This window comes from Simochromis diagramma, unplaced genomic scaffold (assembly GCF_900408965.1).
Source record: "Simochromis diagramma unplaced genomic scaffold, fSimDia1.1 OVJJ01000682.1, whole genome shotgun sequence".
NCBI classification, from domain to species: domain Eukaryota; kingdom Metazoa; phylum Chordata; class Actinopteri; order Cichliformes; family Cichlidae; genus Simochromis; species Simochromis diagramma.
This window is the reverse complement of record NW_024387359.1, coordinates 3,026,005-3,043,025: the sequence shown is the minus strand read 5'-3', so window position 1 is coordinate 3,043,025 and position 17,021 is coordinate 3,026,005. Positions and strand designations below refer to the sequence as shown.

The 17,021-nt window shown below is 38.5% G+C and overlaps 1 protein-coding gene across 5 annotated transcripts; it reads left to right on the top strand.

The window, feature by feature from the left end:
- The first annotated feature begins 1,059 nt into the window (after positions 1–1,059).
- On the top strand, positions 1,060–17,017 carry rilpl1 (Rab interacting lysosomal protein-like 1). 5 transcript variants are annotated; one of them, XM_040007216.1, is made up of 10 exons: positions 1,060–1,709; positions 4,791–4,938; positions 5,823–5,941; positions 7,863–8,108; positions 8,829–8,975; positions 10,727–10,777; positions 10,860–11,014; positions 11,920–12,024; positions 13,278–13,365; positions 14,400–14,512. In XM_040007216.1, exons 1-10 carry the CDS (start codon positions 1,422–1,424, stop codon positions 14,403–14,405), a joined length of 1,353 nt encoding a protein of 450 aa, XP_039863150.1. In that variant the 5' UTR covers positions 1,060–1,421; the 3' UTR covers positions 14,406–14,512. The 5 variants fall into 5 exon arrangements, with proteins under 5 accessions (XP_039863150.1, XP_039863151.1, XP_039863149.1 ...); XM_040007217.1 differs by lacking the exon at positions 14,400–14,512 and having other exon boundaries at positions 13,278–13,371; XM_040007215.1 differs by lacking the exon at positions 13,278–13,365 and having other exon boundaries at positions 1,066–1,709; positions 14,400–17,017.
- The last annotated feature ends 4 nt before the right edge of the window (positions 17,018–17,021 follow it).

The window sequence follows — 17,021 nt, the reverse complement described above, 5'->3', positions numbered from 1 at the left end:
ATGTAGACTTGGATTACCCCCCTCTCATAAAGCACACTTTATTCGGTTTAGTTGAAGAGTAATGCGTTGTTTTAGGCGTTAATCGTCTCTTCGTGCTGTAATATATTCACACAGCGACCTCGTCCGTCTCTTATTTCAGTCATGCGCAATACAAACTGCAACCTCACCACTATGGAAGTAGCCACTGTGATTCACGCAGGGACCAAACAGGAAGTAAAGTTAGGGAAAGGCATCCGGCGTTCGACTTCATCATATTTAAAATAAAAGCACTAATAAACGGTACAAGGTAACAGTGTATTCACAACTGGTACTCTGTACAAACCTGCTGCACTGTTAAATTATTGTTTTGTCCACTGAGATAAGACTATTGATCTCCATAGGAACAGCAGTGGATACACTAGGTCATGGCCCTCATGAACAGCACATGCAAAAAGGGATGACGTTACTAGTGACATGGTGATGCAAAAATATATCAGCGTTCCACCACGTTTTACTAGAATAGAATAGAATAGAATACTTTTTATTTGTCAATTTCTTCAAATGTACTTGCCATACAAAGGAATTGTATGGCATTACTTCGGGGTATGTTGAAATTTTCTAAGGTAGGCGCTTTCAGTGTTTCATATTTAATTTTAGCCTTACCCACACTCAAGATACTCCCCCTTTTGCCAGGACACCATTTTAAATAAGATGTTCTTAAGGCGTCGCCTTCAGGTATTACCTGAAAGGCTGACTCGGCCCCGTGTTAAAATTCTGTTGATCTTTCTTCAACACCATACACAGATGTTTTGACCATAAAATCATAGCAGTTGTTTCTTCGTGTTCAGCTGGAAGCTATTTAATTTTGGAAGGGCTTATTTTGATATACAGGAGTCGATAAGTGTGCTTCTAATGTTCCTTCAATGAATGAGCCTTTACTTTTCGTTGTATAAGAACAGAATTAAATGGTTTTTCCATCTTTACTTAAAAGTAACGTTTTGGAATCTTGTTTTTATTTGTTAAAAAGCACATTGCTTTGCATTAGTTAAAACATCTCAATTATGAATATATGAGAAGAGGTTGGAATATCTTTCTCCTTGCGGGTTTTATTTTGAAACGTGCTGCCGAAATTGTGAAGTTTACTTTTGTAGTGGTTGACAGTGGTAGCTGCTAGCTTACAGGGCACCGCAGCTCCGGCGGGACAGCGATGGCACTTAGGCGATATGTATCTCAAAAAAATCGAACGGAAGGCTGGACTGAGCCGCTAGTGATGGATATGCAGTAGTTCCAGTGTTATATGCTGCTTTAAGGAGTCTCTGGACACCGCTTATCAAGCTGAGGACTTAAAGCGTAACTTAGCAGGCTTGTTCTTCACGGGGGAGGAAGTTTGTTGCGGCGAAGGGAACATAATAGGAAACCGGGGAGGGACAAAATATCTCGACATGGAGGACTTCGGGTCGGCCCTGGAGAAAAATGTGGCTGACCTCACGGTGATGGACGTGTATGACATCGCCGCAGTGGTGGGGCAGGAGTTTGAGCGGATCATAGACCAGTATGGCTGCGAGGCTCTGTCTAGGCTCATGCCCAAAGTGGTGCGGGTCCTGGAGATCCTGGAGGTGATGGTGAGCCGCAGCAGCATCAGCCCGGAGACCGAAGAGCTGAGGCTGGAGCTGGACAAGCTGCGTCTGGAGCGCATAGACCGGCTGGAGAAGGAGAAGAAGCACAGAAAGGTCTCACACTGCACAGCCACAGAGCCAATCACTCTCTGCTATACAGAATAAAAGTGGAAGTCAAGATTTAATTTGTCAGTGACTGTCAGACTATGTTTTTGATCCGTGTAGGACGTGTTCAGATCGTCTTCCTAGGACAATACTAATACCACAGTAAAATGTCCTGCATTTATAATGTGATCAGAGTCAAAGTGTCACTCTGCTCTAAAACGAATCAGGCACAATAAAGTTTTGGATGTTAAACAAGTTGAACAACAACAACACCCCTACACGTACACAGAGTATTAATATGATCCATTACAGTCAATGTTGTATAGTCATATTTTGCACTCAACCATAGAAAAAACAAGAAAACAACAAACAGTAAAATATCGACAAAAAGCATTACAAGGCACGTGGATAGTGGTAACAATTACTTAAGTAAAAATCCTATAACAGGAAGGATACCCTGCTAAAAGAGTCTTTTTTTCATTATATTTAAATAAAAGCAAGTACTGAAAGTAAAACATGTATAAAATGCTTTTAGTGCACATTATTAATGTATAACACTAAATAGAAATGCACAAAATAGTCAAAAAATTAAAACATAGCTGCAGCCATAGTAAGTAGCATTTTTGTGTTTCAGACAGAATAAAAGCTGGACATAAGCTCTAAGAAGTGAAGCAGGAGGTGAAATTTCTAAACCTTTAATTTTTTTAATAGATAGCGGGGGAAGTGACTCTGGTTTCAAACGGAAGTTAGATTAGAAAGAAGTCTACGATAAAGTGATCCTGTTTCTGACATGATTTATAATCTTGGCAAACACTTACTTTGTGAACTTATGATCTGAATTGCCTTTTCAAGTCTCATTTAATAACATACGATGTTAATTTAGTAAATTCTAGTCATATTTAAAGTAAAACCGACAAATCAGGTTTGGGGCGAGGCTTACTTTGATTGAAAAATCACTACAGTATGAATACAGTGTCACAGTGTGGCTGTACGTAGTATCATCAAGCACTCCTGTCAGATCAAATCCTTCATCATTATGTCCCGTTTTAAATACAGTCTGTGACTGAAGTTGGTTGAGGTGGAGCTCCAGTGGTTGAAATGACTTTACATACAGATAGTACTTATTCTAAATCTAGATATAGATTCATCCAGTGTGGTAGTGAGGTGAGTATAAATTATTAATTCATATTCATTGGTGTAGGAGTTGGGTAAACTTTAGAAATGTCTAGGAATGGGTTTCTTTTTCCAATGGTTCAAGAACCACTAAAAACAATTTATGGAGTAAAAATGTATTCATACACCATGAAAGGAAAAAAAATCATCCTTAACCACATGCTGTATTGTATAAGGCAATTATATATTTGTATATAATCTGAAAGTAGCTATAGCTGACAGACATAAAGGAACTGGGTAAAAAGTACATTTCCCTTTGGAATCTAAATGTAAAGTATTATGACATGGTCAAGTAAAATCTAAATGCAGTGCATTAAAGCATCGAGCTTTAAATGTTTTCATTTATTTTCCATCTTTGTGAATCTAAAAGTAGACCCTGTGTTTGGGGTTTGAAATAAGCCGGACACTCAGACTGCTCAGTGCTATAAAAAAAGTTAGTGTCAGTTTCTCGTGACAGTGACTGAGCCAGTGGTTCACATATTAACTGTCTCGTGACCGTGATAAAGTGGAGAAGGCTGTTTGTGCTGCAACTCACAGGCCATTTGAAGCCAGCACAGTTTTCACATGGAAATGAAAAGTTCACATCCACAGTGAAAATATGCGGTGTAGTGTTTATTGGCTCCGTGCACAGTTTTCTTTTGTGTATATAAAAGCTAATGTAAGAGTTGTGCAGCAGTGTATATAATAATAAAACTTTGTGTAGGTTTTTTTGTTTTGTTTTTGTCATGAACCCAATGACTGAACATGTAGCATATGTTGCCCATGTGTAGTGCACATGCTCCCACTAAAATCAATGAAACTGATTCCAGCAGGCCTCGGAGCAGTGTGAAATGGCACATGTCCACAGAATCCGGCATTTCCACGCCTCCCGTGCACAGTCTGCGTAGCCTCCCGTGGTACCTTCATCATGGTAGCGACCAACGTGTCAAATTTTGCATGTTTACAATCCTTAAAAAGTCTTTAAAATTCTCTCTTGTTGAGGACTGCAACTCTTACTTTTGCTCAGAATCCTAACTAGCTGTTCAACAACGATTCGGATACAGTCACCTCTGATATCATTGAAAATAAACATTTAAATATGGAATCACATTTGAAAAACATGCATCACACTTTCAAAGTAATAGTGATGTTTGCCTATTCATTCACAGGTAAACTGGAAAAATGAAGTACAAACAGCAAATTATGCATTCTTGTTAATGTGACAATATGAACAGAATGACTCATGCTTCCTGTTTCCTGTTTGTTCCTGGTTTTCCAGTTGCTATATGAATCGTTTAGGGTCTGAGTGACTGACTTGAAGAAGATGTTTCGTTTTTAGTATCTGCCAAAATTTTTCCACAATTTAAAGCAAGTCAATTCGATTGTGTTTTATAGGCTTTTGTCATTAACGCATTACTCTTTGATATGACAATTGTGTTCTTTAAAAGCAAATTACTGCAGTAAATTCTGAAAGTTAGAGATGTTGAGATTTCTTTTTCTTACACATGCGCATAAACCACAAAGAGGAAGAACTCAGAAGACCACAGCAGTGCCAGTTTTGTTTTGTAATGCCAGTCTGGTCACCATAAATGCTCGTAGAAACTATGTCCATCCAGTTGTTGTTGAGATAGTCAGGACCAAAGTGGAGCAATGCGTTGATCCTCCCATTACACAACCAAAATTATTGCGAATGTTTGCAGTGAAATTGCTTGTTGGCTTTAAAATGGTTTCTTTGAACCAGGGAAGCAGGTCTGTACATAAGTGCTTGGTAATATTGCTTTTATGTACAATCACCTTGCAGTCAGGCAGCAAAAAAACCTCAATGCAATGAGGCCTTCAGTCCGATTTTTTAACTCTAGTTTTACCGAGCCATAACAAACGTGATCGGTAATGATACATGTACAGTATAACAGTATGTGTGTATGTGTCTGAGCGCAGGAGTTGGAGCTGGTGGAGGATGTGTGGAGGGGAGAAGCTCAGGATTTGCTCTCCCAGATTGCTCAGCTGCAGGAAGAGAACAAAACCCTTCTCACCAATATGTCCATGAAAGACCCCATGAGCGAGGAGGAGCTGCAGAGGCATGAGGGTGAGGATGTGGGGCTCCATCAAAGCAAAGTACTGTCTAGCTTAAAAGAAAAAGAAAATGTGTTTGTATGTGTGTTTTTCATGATACACACCAGTTTACAAGTGACTGAGAATGTGAATGACTTACAAGTCAGTTGCTTTAAAACATTATTATGTGTTATTCACTAATATGTGTGTAGAAATGTTACTGCCCTCTACGCAAGTCTTTGAGACCAAGATTGAATCGAGTCAAAAGTAGGCTCATGGAGTAGGCTCGTCACTTTTCAGGGAAAGTGTGGTTATGCATTGGTCCTACAAAGAGCTTTGCAGTTACTGTCGGATTTCTGAAACATGTGCATGGGTAATTTTTTTTTACTAACACTGTGAGCATGTTCCTGATAATAATTCCAAATAACAGACTCCTGCTTCAGTGTTGGGAGTCTGCATGCTACCACTCAAAACCTGCTAATACCTAGTAATGTTTACATCACAGCAGAGCATGAAACAGCTTGTCTTTTGCTGATTTTCCTGGAAATTCAGTTAAAGTTTCTGCCGTGTGCGCCCCGAAACTTGTCCGTTTGCCCTCGATACGTTTCTCATGTGTGTGTCCCCCTCTCTCTCTCTGCTGTGCACGCAGTACCACACTCAGATACAAACACAAACAAAGGGAGCCTTCTCTGTGTTAATGGTGAGCCAGTCTCATCCCTGCGTCAGAGGCTTCTCCGTGGTCTCACACAGAGGCCACAGTCACCCTGACGCACAGACCAGCTTCAGTGTACAAGCACACCTGCCAGCCTCACACACAAATCAGAGCTCACGTCTGCCTGTCAGCCCAGATGAAAAATCTATTTGTCCTGTTTATTTTTATGGCTGACAATTTTTTCCCCCTCTGTCACCGATTTCCAGGTATGTCAGAAAGGGAGAGGCAGGTGATGAAGAAGCTCAAAGAAGTGGTGGACAAGCAGAGAGATGAGATTCGAGCCAAGGACCGTGAACTGACTCTAAAAAACGAGGACATAGAAGCAGTAAGGACACAAAAACTCGGTGCCTCAATGAGAAGAGGCTGTTTTTTTTCTACTTGTGTGAATTATAAAGAATTCAGATATTTTCTATATTTTAAATATAAGAGAGGCCTGGTTAGATCGAGATGAGCAGCAAATGTTTTGGCTCAGTATTAAGCAGACATATTTGCTGCCAGTGTTTTACTGTTTAAAAAAGTTCAGGGATAGAATGGGTCTTCCGAGCATCTATTTAAAAATAGCTATATATAGATTGTAACAAATTAGTTTTCCAATCATTGATCAGACTTTTGTTTCTTAAGATTATTTTATCAGAGTGCCCAAGTTCCCTACCTTCAAGTTCTAGCTTCCCACCTCAACATAGGCTAAGAAACCCTGGAAATGTGCAAAGTATTTGTTTATTTTCGTACATAATTTCTGCAAAGTCTCAAATAATTTAACTTCTTTATCTTGATTTTACAAACCTTTGAAGTGGATCATACAAGTCTCAAAAACAAATAGCCTACGTGTATAATTTACAATGTCTCACATTATCAGATGAAGGGTGTTTGATGTGTTTTGTTTGCCTGTGAGTATTTCTTTTGTATAGATTAGGTTTCAGATAACAAAGAGACCCCACCTAAATGCGACAGTGTAGCGTGAACAAGCCAGAGTAAAGGTCATGCAAAGGACATCACTACAGACCAGTCTGGATTGTGTGGCAAATTGAAGACATGGCCATAGATCTGGAAAAGGTCAACGAGTCAGAAGCTGACATAGAGGACTAAAATTTCTCCAATAAACATGTAAAATTTCACAAGATGGCTTTCCAGAAAATAACAGCAGAGCCAGTTTTTTAATGTCAGGTTCAATAAAACCTTTTTCACAGCAGACATTTTGACGTGTCACCATAGGCATCAAAGCTTCAGATTTTTTGTAAAAAAAAAAAAAGAGCCCCGGATCTGTTGATCTGTCATTCCAGTCATGCATTAAACACCCCCAAAATGTGCTGGTGCAAAATGCAAATATGCAGGTTTTTGGTTCTCTCAGAGCGAGAGAGGTTATACATGTTACAGAAGAGGTTACACAACTCATCTTTTGGCCTTTGGCCATAGCTCTGCTATGAATATGGAAGTATTTTTAAAAAGGATGGATGAGTCCTGGATGAGGTGGTGGATAAAGGGAACGTAAAAATGCTGTGGCCTCAAGTTCAGGATGTCGATGAAGAAGATTCTTTAGCAAGTCAGCTAATCTACTATTGATCTACTGGTTTTCCAAATCTTTGTCAGAAAACTAAACCATTACTAACATAAATATCAGCAGCTCACACTTTAGCTTGTGAATACAGCTGTATACAACATCATAGATAAGACTGATACCAAGACATGTGCTTATGTGTGTAGTAAAATGATAATTAACATGGGTTAATTAAATATATGTAAAGGTTCCTGAACATTTCAGGAGTTATGTGAATTTGTACGCATGGGTAGGTAGAAAAATAATGTGCATTGTGAGACTTCAAAATGTTCTTTAGTCCAAGATTTTCCACATGTGAAACTTACTTTAGATATACAGTGAAGGTGAGTACTCAGACGTCACTCATTTGGTTTCCTTTGCTGTCATGCTGGGAAAGGCAGCCTAGGCACTCGCACTCTGAAATGCTAAGGCCCAGGTATTTTAGGATATTAACAGTGAATTTCCATTTCAGTCATTTATATTATTTCACTTGTCCATGAATTCAGCTGTTCATTTGTTCTGTGGCTTTAGAAACCCCCTGACACCCACTAATGGTTTGTGTGTCACCCAGTACAGCACAATCAATATCTCCTCAGACAGATTGCCTGAAAATGCGTGCTCTTACCTTTGATGGGTGGCTTTTACCTCCTGTGTGGCAGTTCTGAGAAACGCGAGACCATGCAGCCCATTGTCTCTCTGTTTCTTTCTCCAGCTCCAGCAGCAACAGTCTCGACTTATGAAAATCAACCATGACCTGCGCCATAAAATCTCTGTGGTAGAAGCTCAAGGGAAAGCTCTCATTGAACAGAAGGTTGAGCTGGAGGCCAGTGCTCAGGCTCGGGGACAGGAAGTTGCTGCTCTTCGACAGGAAGCGGCACGCTTAAGGGAACGGCTTCAAGGAGAGCTGCCTGCTCAGAACCCGGACGAGCCCCCACCTCAGCCTCCTTCACCCGCAGAGGTAACAGCACAGGGAAAACTGAACATAACTTTTTGTTTTCACGTTTTAGTTTTTTGTACAGATAACATTGCTTACTTTAATGTGGACCTATTACACAAGCTCTATATTTCTTAATTTTTGGACTCTCTGTATGTTATATAGTTAAATAATCCTTCTCTATCTTATGCTGGGCCTTGGTGAAGCCCCTCAGGTCATTCTCTGTGTGAAACAAGATGTTTTTGCTAAATTCCCCCAAATTCTTCTTCACTGCCCTTTGCAAACAAAACACAGAAGTTTTGTACTAGCAAGTAGGTGGGGCCAATGTGAGATGACCATATTAGGAATATCCACTGTCATAATGTCATACAGAGCCAAACACAGAAAAAATTCTTTAGTTAGGGTAGTCTGAAGCCTGAGGTATTGGAATATTTGTACGTACATTGGAACAGAAAATGATGGTGAAAAATAATAAAAGAAACATTATTGGAAGTTTCCCCCAGCTTCCAGTCTTTGTGTGAAGCTAACCTTTTAGTTTGATCTTCTCTTGACTTGTTGTGAGAAATGAGCAAACAAACTAGCATGTTATGCAAATCGTTTGCATTGTATAACAGATCTGATCATTTTCACATGCAGTTGTTCAAACCACCATCTTTTATTTGAACTGTAGATTGTGCACCACAAATCCTCGGAGCAACTCAATAGTTTATTATATGTCTCACAAACTGTCTTTTGCCTCACCAGTGTGGTAAAATTGCTACAGTGTTGGTGGGGGCTGAGGGCTCCTCAGAGCTGACACCCAGGGGGGTTGATGGTGTATCGTGGCCTCTGTGTGGTTCCCTCAGCCCAGAGACACACGAGGATGCTGAGGACGATGCAGTGTTGCTTTGGGTAATGCAAATGTGCTGATTGGAACTAGAGTGATGTGATTGTCCTGACTCTAACTCCAAACCTGCACTCCTCCCCATGGAACATTAGCCTTGTGGGTATAAAAACAAAGGAAGATAGTAGACTAACATTTCTGTGACATGTGGACTGTGCTGAAACAACTCTGCATGGGTGTCAGAAAGCTAACAGAGTATCAGTAGGATTTCCTCTCCACAGCTAAGTGACTTTCTGGACAAGTGCACTCATGACCCCTCTAAATATAGAATACTGCAAGAGCCCAGCCTTCAACGACACTTGAATCTGTCCTTTCATGCACCCTGAGATTGAAACACAGACGGCAGGAAAAGCTACAATTAAGTGTTTCTTTTTTATTTCTCTGCTGTAATAGTGGTAAGAAAGAATAAAAAAACAAGAGTACTACAATGGGTTTTTTTTTTAATGTAGCTACATTTAAGACTTTTATATTAACTACAATTGATGTTATGTTTCAAAACACATTAAAACACATTCAGAAAAATTTCATAAATGATAAATGAATGACAGCTCTAACTAGCCAGTTAGTGCAGCTAATGACATGAAAGCTCATGGTTGAGGTTTTTTTAGCCGCTCAACAGTATTCACCACACTGATGGAAACATCTGACGTGCTAAACAAAGGTGGAGACATGCCGATAAATCTGTTCTCACAGTGACACTGAACCTGGACTGAATCTGAGCCAAATAAACACACTAGACGGCTGCGGTGGAAGATGTACATGCACCATTGTCTTTACTACTGTGTGCTCTCAGTGAGTCAAACAGGTCTGTGTGTTCTGGCTCTTTGATCCCTGATAAATGAGAAAATAAGCCACAGACCACAGCTGACTCACATCTGGTCCTTTTCACTTCATCAGCCTCCAAAACGACTGTTTTATGTCCGAGATCAGCCTTCAGGAGGTGGCCCAACTCTATTGAGATGCCTATCTGTTCACCTTGGTGTACAATCAGTGGTTACAAGTTATCCAAGTTATGCAAACATTTCCTGCTGTTGCTGCTTGACATTAACCAGCAAGATGCAAAGATGGTCTCACTTTAGCATCGGGGCTGCTAGACAATAAGCATTTGTCAGTTTGACCACATGAAAAAATCGGTACTATTTGGTTTTAAATGAAAGAAAAAATATAAGTAAGTAAGTAAGGTTTATTTATTAAGCGCTTTTTTGTAGACAGGCAGTCAGAAAGCGCTGTACACAAAGGTTAAAATAAAGAAAACATTAAGTAATAAGATAGACAATATAAACAAATATATAACAAACATATAAATGTAAAATAATTTGTTTGAAGTGATGCAGGGAAGAATAGTTGTGAAACAGCCAAGTGAGCTGAAAATGTCTGGAGCAGACAACAAAGTCAGGAGTGGCTGAGCTAAAGCGCATCACAAAACCATTTTTTTATTCATTTGCAAACACATTCAGATAATCTCTAATGTTTAAAAAGTTTGACGAAACATGTGATTCCAGTTGGACTTTGAGATTGTGTACAGAATCCTGAAAAGCGTGAGAATTTTGGACATTTTAGAGTAGAATTTTGCATGAGTGCCTCGTGTCCGCAGCATGTGTTTCAGGTGTTTTCCTTTAACACTCAGTGAATTTCTCTTTGCTGAGTTAAAAAAGCTAACAGCATTTTAGCTCACAGACTGGGGTGAAGTCTGAACTAAACCAATGCATTGGAACAAAAAGGCCCTGTGTCTGACTTGTAGTTAAACATTTGCCACCAGGAGGCGATGTGCGATGAAGACATGCCTGCTGTGTTCCAATATTTCACTAAGGTATCCTCACTCCCCGCCCCTGCCTCTTCCCTTCTGTTCTCTGGTTTAGTTTACTCTGTGTAATGTATTTTTCTCTCGGCAGGAGGCGCTGTGTGAGGAGGAGTCAGGGGGCCTGGATCCAAAGGACCCCAACAGGCCCAGATTCACCCTGCAGGAGCTGAGGGATGTCCTGCATGAGCGGAATGAGCTAAAGGCCAAAGTGTTCCTGCTGCAGGAGGAGCTGGCCTACTATAAAAGGTACATATAGGTGTTAAACATGTTAATATTGACAATTACCCACCTCCTGTGGAGAGAGATATTTACGAGCTGCACAAAACGGTGTTTATCGTGCGCTTAAAGCATCAACAGGATTTAGAAGTTTGTTTTCTCAGTCAGACCACGCAGGGCCAGCTTCTTGCTGAGTGCTTTAAGTTGCTGTTTCCTCATTAATATATGTTAAAATTGCACTTATTTGTAGTTGTTTTCAGTTTAATTATTATATTCTTTCATGTTTATGCTCGGTTACTTAGCACCGTTATATTTTAGCCTCGTGTTTCTTGTACTGTTATCTCTGCTTTTACTTCAACTTTCAGACTTTTGTTTATGTGCTTGTGAAGCCTTTTCGGCCGTAAGATTATTATGATACTTTGGCAAATTATGTTATTGGTGTCCACCCATATCATAAGTATGGGTGGAGGGACTGAGTAAAGAAATATTCAGTCCCTCCACAAGGGATAGACATTTACTATGACTTGTTGTGGGATGATGAAGAGAAAAAAAGACATGCATGAAGAAGCCATAAAGAAACCATATGCATTTCCCAATTAAGATGTATTGCTTGATGTATTCTTAGTTTTAGACATTCACATTGTTTAATATTTTTCTTGGAGGGTTGCTCACAACCAACACAAGTTGCCACAGAGCTTTAAAATCTGACTAACAACCGATTTAAATTCTCTAAAGCATATTTTTTGTTCCCTTTTTTCCGCACATCTTTTGGTCATCCCTCTGCCAGCACATTAAGTTAAAAATGTATTTACTCCAAAAAAATCCCACTTTTTACATCTAATTCTTTTGTCCATCTGTGAAAAAGCCTGATATGTTGTGCTTCATAGACAAAGTAATCCTGAGCTCTGCAAATCTGGTGGTCTCTGTGTTTGCAGTGATGAGGCAGACGAGGAGATTGGAACTCCATCTTCTTCTCCCTCCCCTGAACTAAGGACTCGCTCCCGCTCTTCTGCCCAGCCAGAATCGGGAATCAAACGCCTGTATGTGGAGCTCACACTCACACAAATACTCTCACTCATGTAACATCTGCTAATGAAAACACTTGCCTGTGAGAACCTTGCTTCCTGTGATTAATGGGAACTTTGCATGCTGTGAGTAGCGGTTGATTATTTGGTCTCTACATGCTCAGTCATTTGCATATTACATGCTTGTTCTTGTCTCTTCAGCAGCAGTGCAAGACGCTGTTTCAGGCTGGCAGCTTTAGCTTTAGACTTCGCTTCCCTCGTGTGATACCATATACTATATATACTTTACTTTACAGAGGTAGCTGGGCTACTAACAAGTAAACATACATTTATCCTGTGTTTGTCAGCAATGTACAAACTGGAGTCTGTGGTTGTTTCCAATTAGCTGTCACATTGTGACAAGGACTCAAGACTAAAAGCAGCTCCAAGTATTCTAATTGTAGGACACTTTACTATTTTATTAACGTAATATTTAATTGAATGTCTTTTTTTTAGTGTCGAGAATTTTTTAATGAAATTGTTTACCTGTTAATCTGTGTCTCTGTATAGCTCTCTGATACAGAGTACATATCATTCCTGTAAGTCCTGTGACTGTATGAGGGTAAATATTTTCATGAATGTAAAACTAAAAGTATTCAAAATATAAAACAATTGTTTTCCAAAAAAATAAACAGACATTATTAGATTAGGGTGATATCAATAAATGGTCATTTTTACAATATTTTTTAGTATTTAAAAACATGTTCTTTTTATTTTACCATGCATTACATTATTTATACGAGGTGGCTGTGCCTCAGGAGGAAGAAATGATTCAATCCCAGGCTGCTCCAGTGTGTGTGGCAGACTATTACAAGCTTTCTGGTTAAGTTTTTTTTAATTAATTCTATGGCAGCTCTGTCAGTGTGCACAGTAGCAAGTGTAAGTACAAGATTTGGGACATTAATTAAATGTATCAGGAGGTGTCGCTATATCAATATGGTGGCAACATTAGCAGCAGTTTGCATGTTTATACAGTTTATCTGTGCAAACTAAGTTGCATTCACTGTGTTTTGGTTTTTAACATGCTGTGAGTTGTTCTTGGATTTTGTTGTATTTTTTAATTCAATATCATAATTTTATTTTCCTCTCTGGTTTAAAATAAACTCAGCTTGACATCTTTTGAGCTTTAATGAGGTTTGGTTCAGACAGAGGTCAACGGTTGATGTGGTCCTTGTCCTCCCCCATCCCCTATGTATGTGTGTTTTCGTTTTCTTACCTCTGTGTAACAGGATCTTCACCGCTATAATGCCGATGGTAGCGGCTGGTTTGATCCCAGATGACCCCACTTTACAGCCAATCAGACGCCTCATGTCACTTGTATGACTCTATATTTGGTTGGCTTTGCAATCCATCACTGTCTCAGCTAACAGGCTTCACCCCCTTTGCATGTCCACGGGGTTGCTTTCTTTTCGCACCTTTGTAGTATTCTGATTGGCTGATTGTGGGGCTGTCTTATTGTGTTTGTCGAATGAGACGACCAAGGATCGTGCAAAAAATAAATCAGCCAGTCAGAATAGTGTGTAGTCTAATGTCTCAACTTTTGCCCTCACTGACCATCCTGACTGACCATGCGCACTAAAAATGATTGTGTGGAATTTACAATATAAATTGATCTAAAGTGCTTTTAGATCATAGCTAGGGATTAATTTAATTTTTAATGCTTTAATATTTTATCATCTGCCCGGATCAATTTACAGAAAATGACGAAATAATTTCTGCTACAATTTATGAATTTTTACAATAGTGTATTAGGGCAGGTGAAGAGGAAAAAGGGGCTGGGTAAGAGGGGGTAAAATGACAGAGAACTTTAGAGATGAAAGTAATAGGTTCATGAGGGAAAAATCGCTGAAAAATAGTGTCTGTGTTTTGTAGTGATGAATGCAGCACATCACCTCACTTGACAAGGTTAAATTGGAAAGAAAATTACATATTGGAATTAAGGGGACGTTTAAATGAGCAGAAATTTACTTCAATTCCTATATAGTTATTTCACCTTAAGTGGTTTGTAGAGTTTTGTGTTAATTTGAATCAGGGTTACAACAGAACTTGACATATGACAAAAGGAAAACAATCCTGTTGACATTAGAAGTGTTCAGATTAAGAGAAACCAGTTTTAAGTGTCAGGAGCAGATATCCAAACAAAACGACTGGTGTAACATAGAGGCATTTGTTTACACTAATTTTACAGGAGGTGTCGTAAATAAAAACTAAAATAATTCACTTGTGATGCATTCTGTTAAATTTGCCATTACTCTAACACTGCTTTACATGTAGCTCATACTCAGTGTTAGCCCTACATATATGGTGTTGTAACCCACCGCCTGTTTCTTCTCTCCGTTCTCTCGTCTCAGGTTTAGTTTCTTCTCACGTGACAAGCAGCGGAGCTCGCAGCGCAGTGCACATTTCGATGTCGGCTTCGGCTCGTGGGCAGGCAAAGACGACGTGTACACCGAACAAGCCCAGGAGGCATTGCAGCACATGTAGTCACCGTATGGGACTCAAAACTCTTAACACTCCCATCACTCAACTGCACACCAAACCAACACTAGCAACTCACACTGCAGCTGAAATGCCATGTACATGAGGTGAGAAGATGGCAAGAAACAAGAAGAATCTAATGTCCTTGGAAAAATACTGTGTATACTTTAAATTCTGCCATTTAAAAAAAAAAAATCCCTGAAAGTGTTTTACAGGATTGACGTGCAGGCGAGAGGGTAAACTCAGGTTGACTGTGGAAAGTGGAATGTTTTGGCAGGTGGTAAATGATAAGGAGCCGGAGGTCCGGAGTAAACAAGGGGGGAAATGACTGCACACCTGAGTGTCACTAGTTTTTTTAATGAGAGCAACATTTTAATATCCCATTTAGTTATTTCAAATTTCTGTCAAGTAGGCAGCTAATCAGTCCATCACCAGCGTTTTGCGAGTATGCAGCTCTATGAAATCTAATTGAGGCCTCTGTTTAAATGTTGCATGCAGTCACAATTTAAAGCTGTGTGAAGGTGTGAAGATATTTTGTTCTCATATTTAATGCAGCAGTTTCTGTGACTAAAAAGAATGAATGCATAAACACTTGGGTATGAGAATTTAAAGTACTCGTGTAAAGTGAAAGTTAGATTTTGGCCATCATAATCCCAATTTGTCTTTGCGTTTTTACCCATTCATCATAGTTTTTACTATCCTATTACAGGATGGTTTAAGCATTTTAGCATTTCATGACATCTCCTATAATGTTGGCTACATGTTGTATGTAGCCAAAATAAGCAACATTGTGGCTTTAATGTTGAATTAGTGGGTCATTAATTCACATATTTGTACTTTTTAAGTCAATGTTTGCAATATTCCATCATTTCATGGTAATATAAAAGCTTTGACATGGTGAATTAGTTCATTATAAAACTTTTCCAGTTTTATTTAAGTCAACTACTACTGATGAATTATTTTACATTTTTTACTCACTCATCATGGTTTAGTATAAATTTAACACCTGACTTAATAATTTCTTGTTTTTATGATCTGAAAACCGTAAATGAATGTAATGCATTTGACTAAACAAATTACAAATTAAATTGTAAGATTTAGCAAGCCCGTTTTATTTATTAGATCTTTATAATACTAATGATCTTTTTATAGATTAAAAGTTGTAAATCATAGCTTGAGCTTTTCGTTCATTGCTGCAATTTTTTATTTTCTTTTAGTCAATCTAATTCTAATTTATTAACTTAATAATGATGTATTGTCTCATAATTTTGACATAGTAAGCTCTTCACCCACTATAGTTTTGACTTAGTATCTCTTTATTTTGTTCGAGAAATTTGAATATATTTATGTTTGTGATGCTTTTTTCTTTTTATGTGCCCCTTTTCTCTAACAATTAACACAGATTTCTCTTTTGTGAAACAGAGAATAGCTGTGCCATGGGAATTCCCCTAATATTTTACATACAAACTTACATTTGTCATAAAGTCTGATTTCACGCTTTCAGTGACAAACGTGACGCTCCACATTGTGCTCGTGCAAACCTGCAGTTTTCTAACACCAGCCAAACCATAGCAGGCAATAATAAATTACATCTATATGATTCTGTTTAATTTCTATAATCAAACATAGACCCGAAGAGACAGTGTAATATTGTATTTGAATCACTTATAACAAAAACATACAGCAGCTTTCACTTCAAATAAAAGCAAAATAAATTAAAATGTATTTTAATTAATACATATTATGCCATCAGTAAGAGCCTACATCTTACATTACATTTGCACTTTTTCCCTAGATAAAATATTCATATTCAGCATAAGCAGCAATAATAACCCCGAATATCATCACACATGTGCAAAATAGAAGTCAGTGCGTTTGTGTTTATATGCATCATTTATACAAGGCCTCAAATTTAAACATGAATCAAGGCTCTGTTTAGAAACAGTGTAAGTCATGAAGGATTAATTATTTCTCAAATTGTGCATGGTTTAAAATAATGGTAATTAAGCTGAAGAGTGTGTTTACATTTATTTTTTAAAAAGACTATTTTGCGGATGGTGCTTGTGCTTTAACAGCTGATGCCTTCATGGAAACGTTAACAGTAGTGGCACTTTATCTTCATTTATACTCACCCAGGAAGGTGGAATAAATGAATGGCAAATGAAAAGATTGAGAAATGAGGCTAAAGACGTGTGTCAAAGCAGCTTTCCCCCTTTTATGAAATCACAGATATGTTAAAGAGAAACTATATTTTACATGTTATTTGGAAGTCAAAGGGATCTGCTCAATTTATTCATGAAGGAATTAAACAGTGAAATATTTTAAGGGAAATGAACTGCTACCCGAGTGCTCACTCCAATCTTCATTTTTTTCCTTTGTTGAGTCTCCTATGAAGCCCATTAAAGTGGAGATTTAAGAGATATATTGAATGGATCAGTGCTTTATGAAATTCAAACATGTCACATCAGTAATAAAAATCTGTAATATTTGACATT

What these genes read in the sequence shown, in the direction of transcription:
- rilpl1 (XM_040007215.1), top strand. Translation starts at nt 1,422, where the DNA reads ATGGAGGACTTCGGGTCGGCCCTGGAGAAAAATGTGGCTGACCTCACG. An exon ending in GGAGCTGCAGAGGCATGAGG is followed by an intron (nt 4,939 to 5,822) that starts GTGAGGATGTGG and finishes ACCGATTTCCAG; the next exon opens with GTATGTCAGAAAGGGAGAGG. An exon ending in AAAACGAGGACATAGAAGCA is followed by an intron (nt 5,942 to 7,862) that starts GTAAGGACACAA and finishes TTCTTTCTCCAG; the next exon opens with CTCCAGCAGCAACAGTCTCG.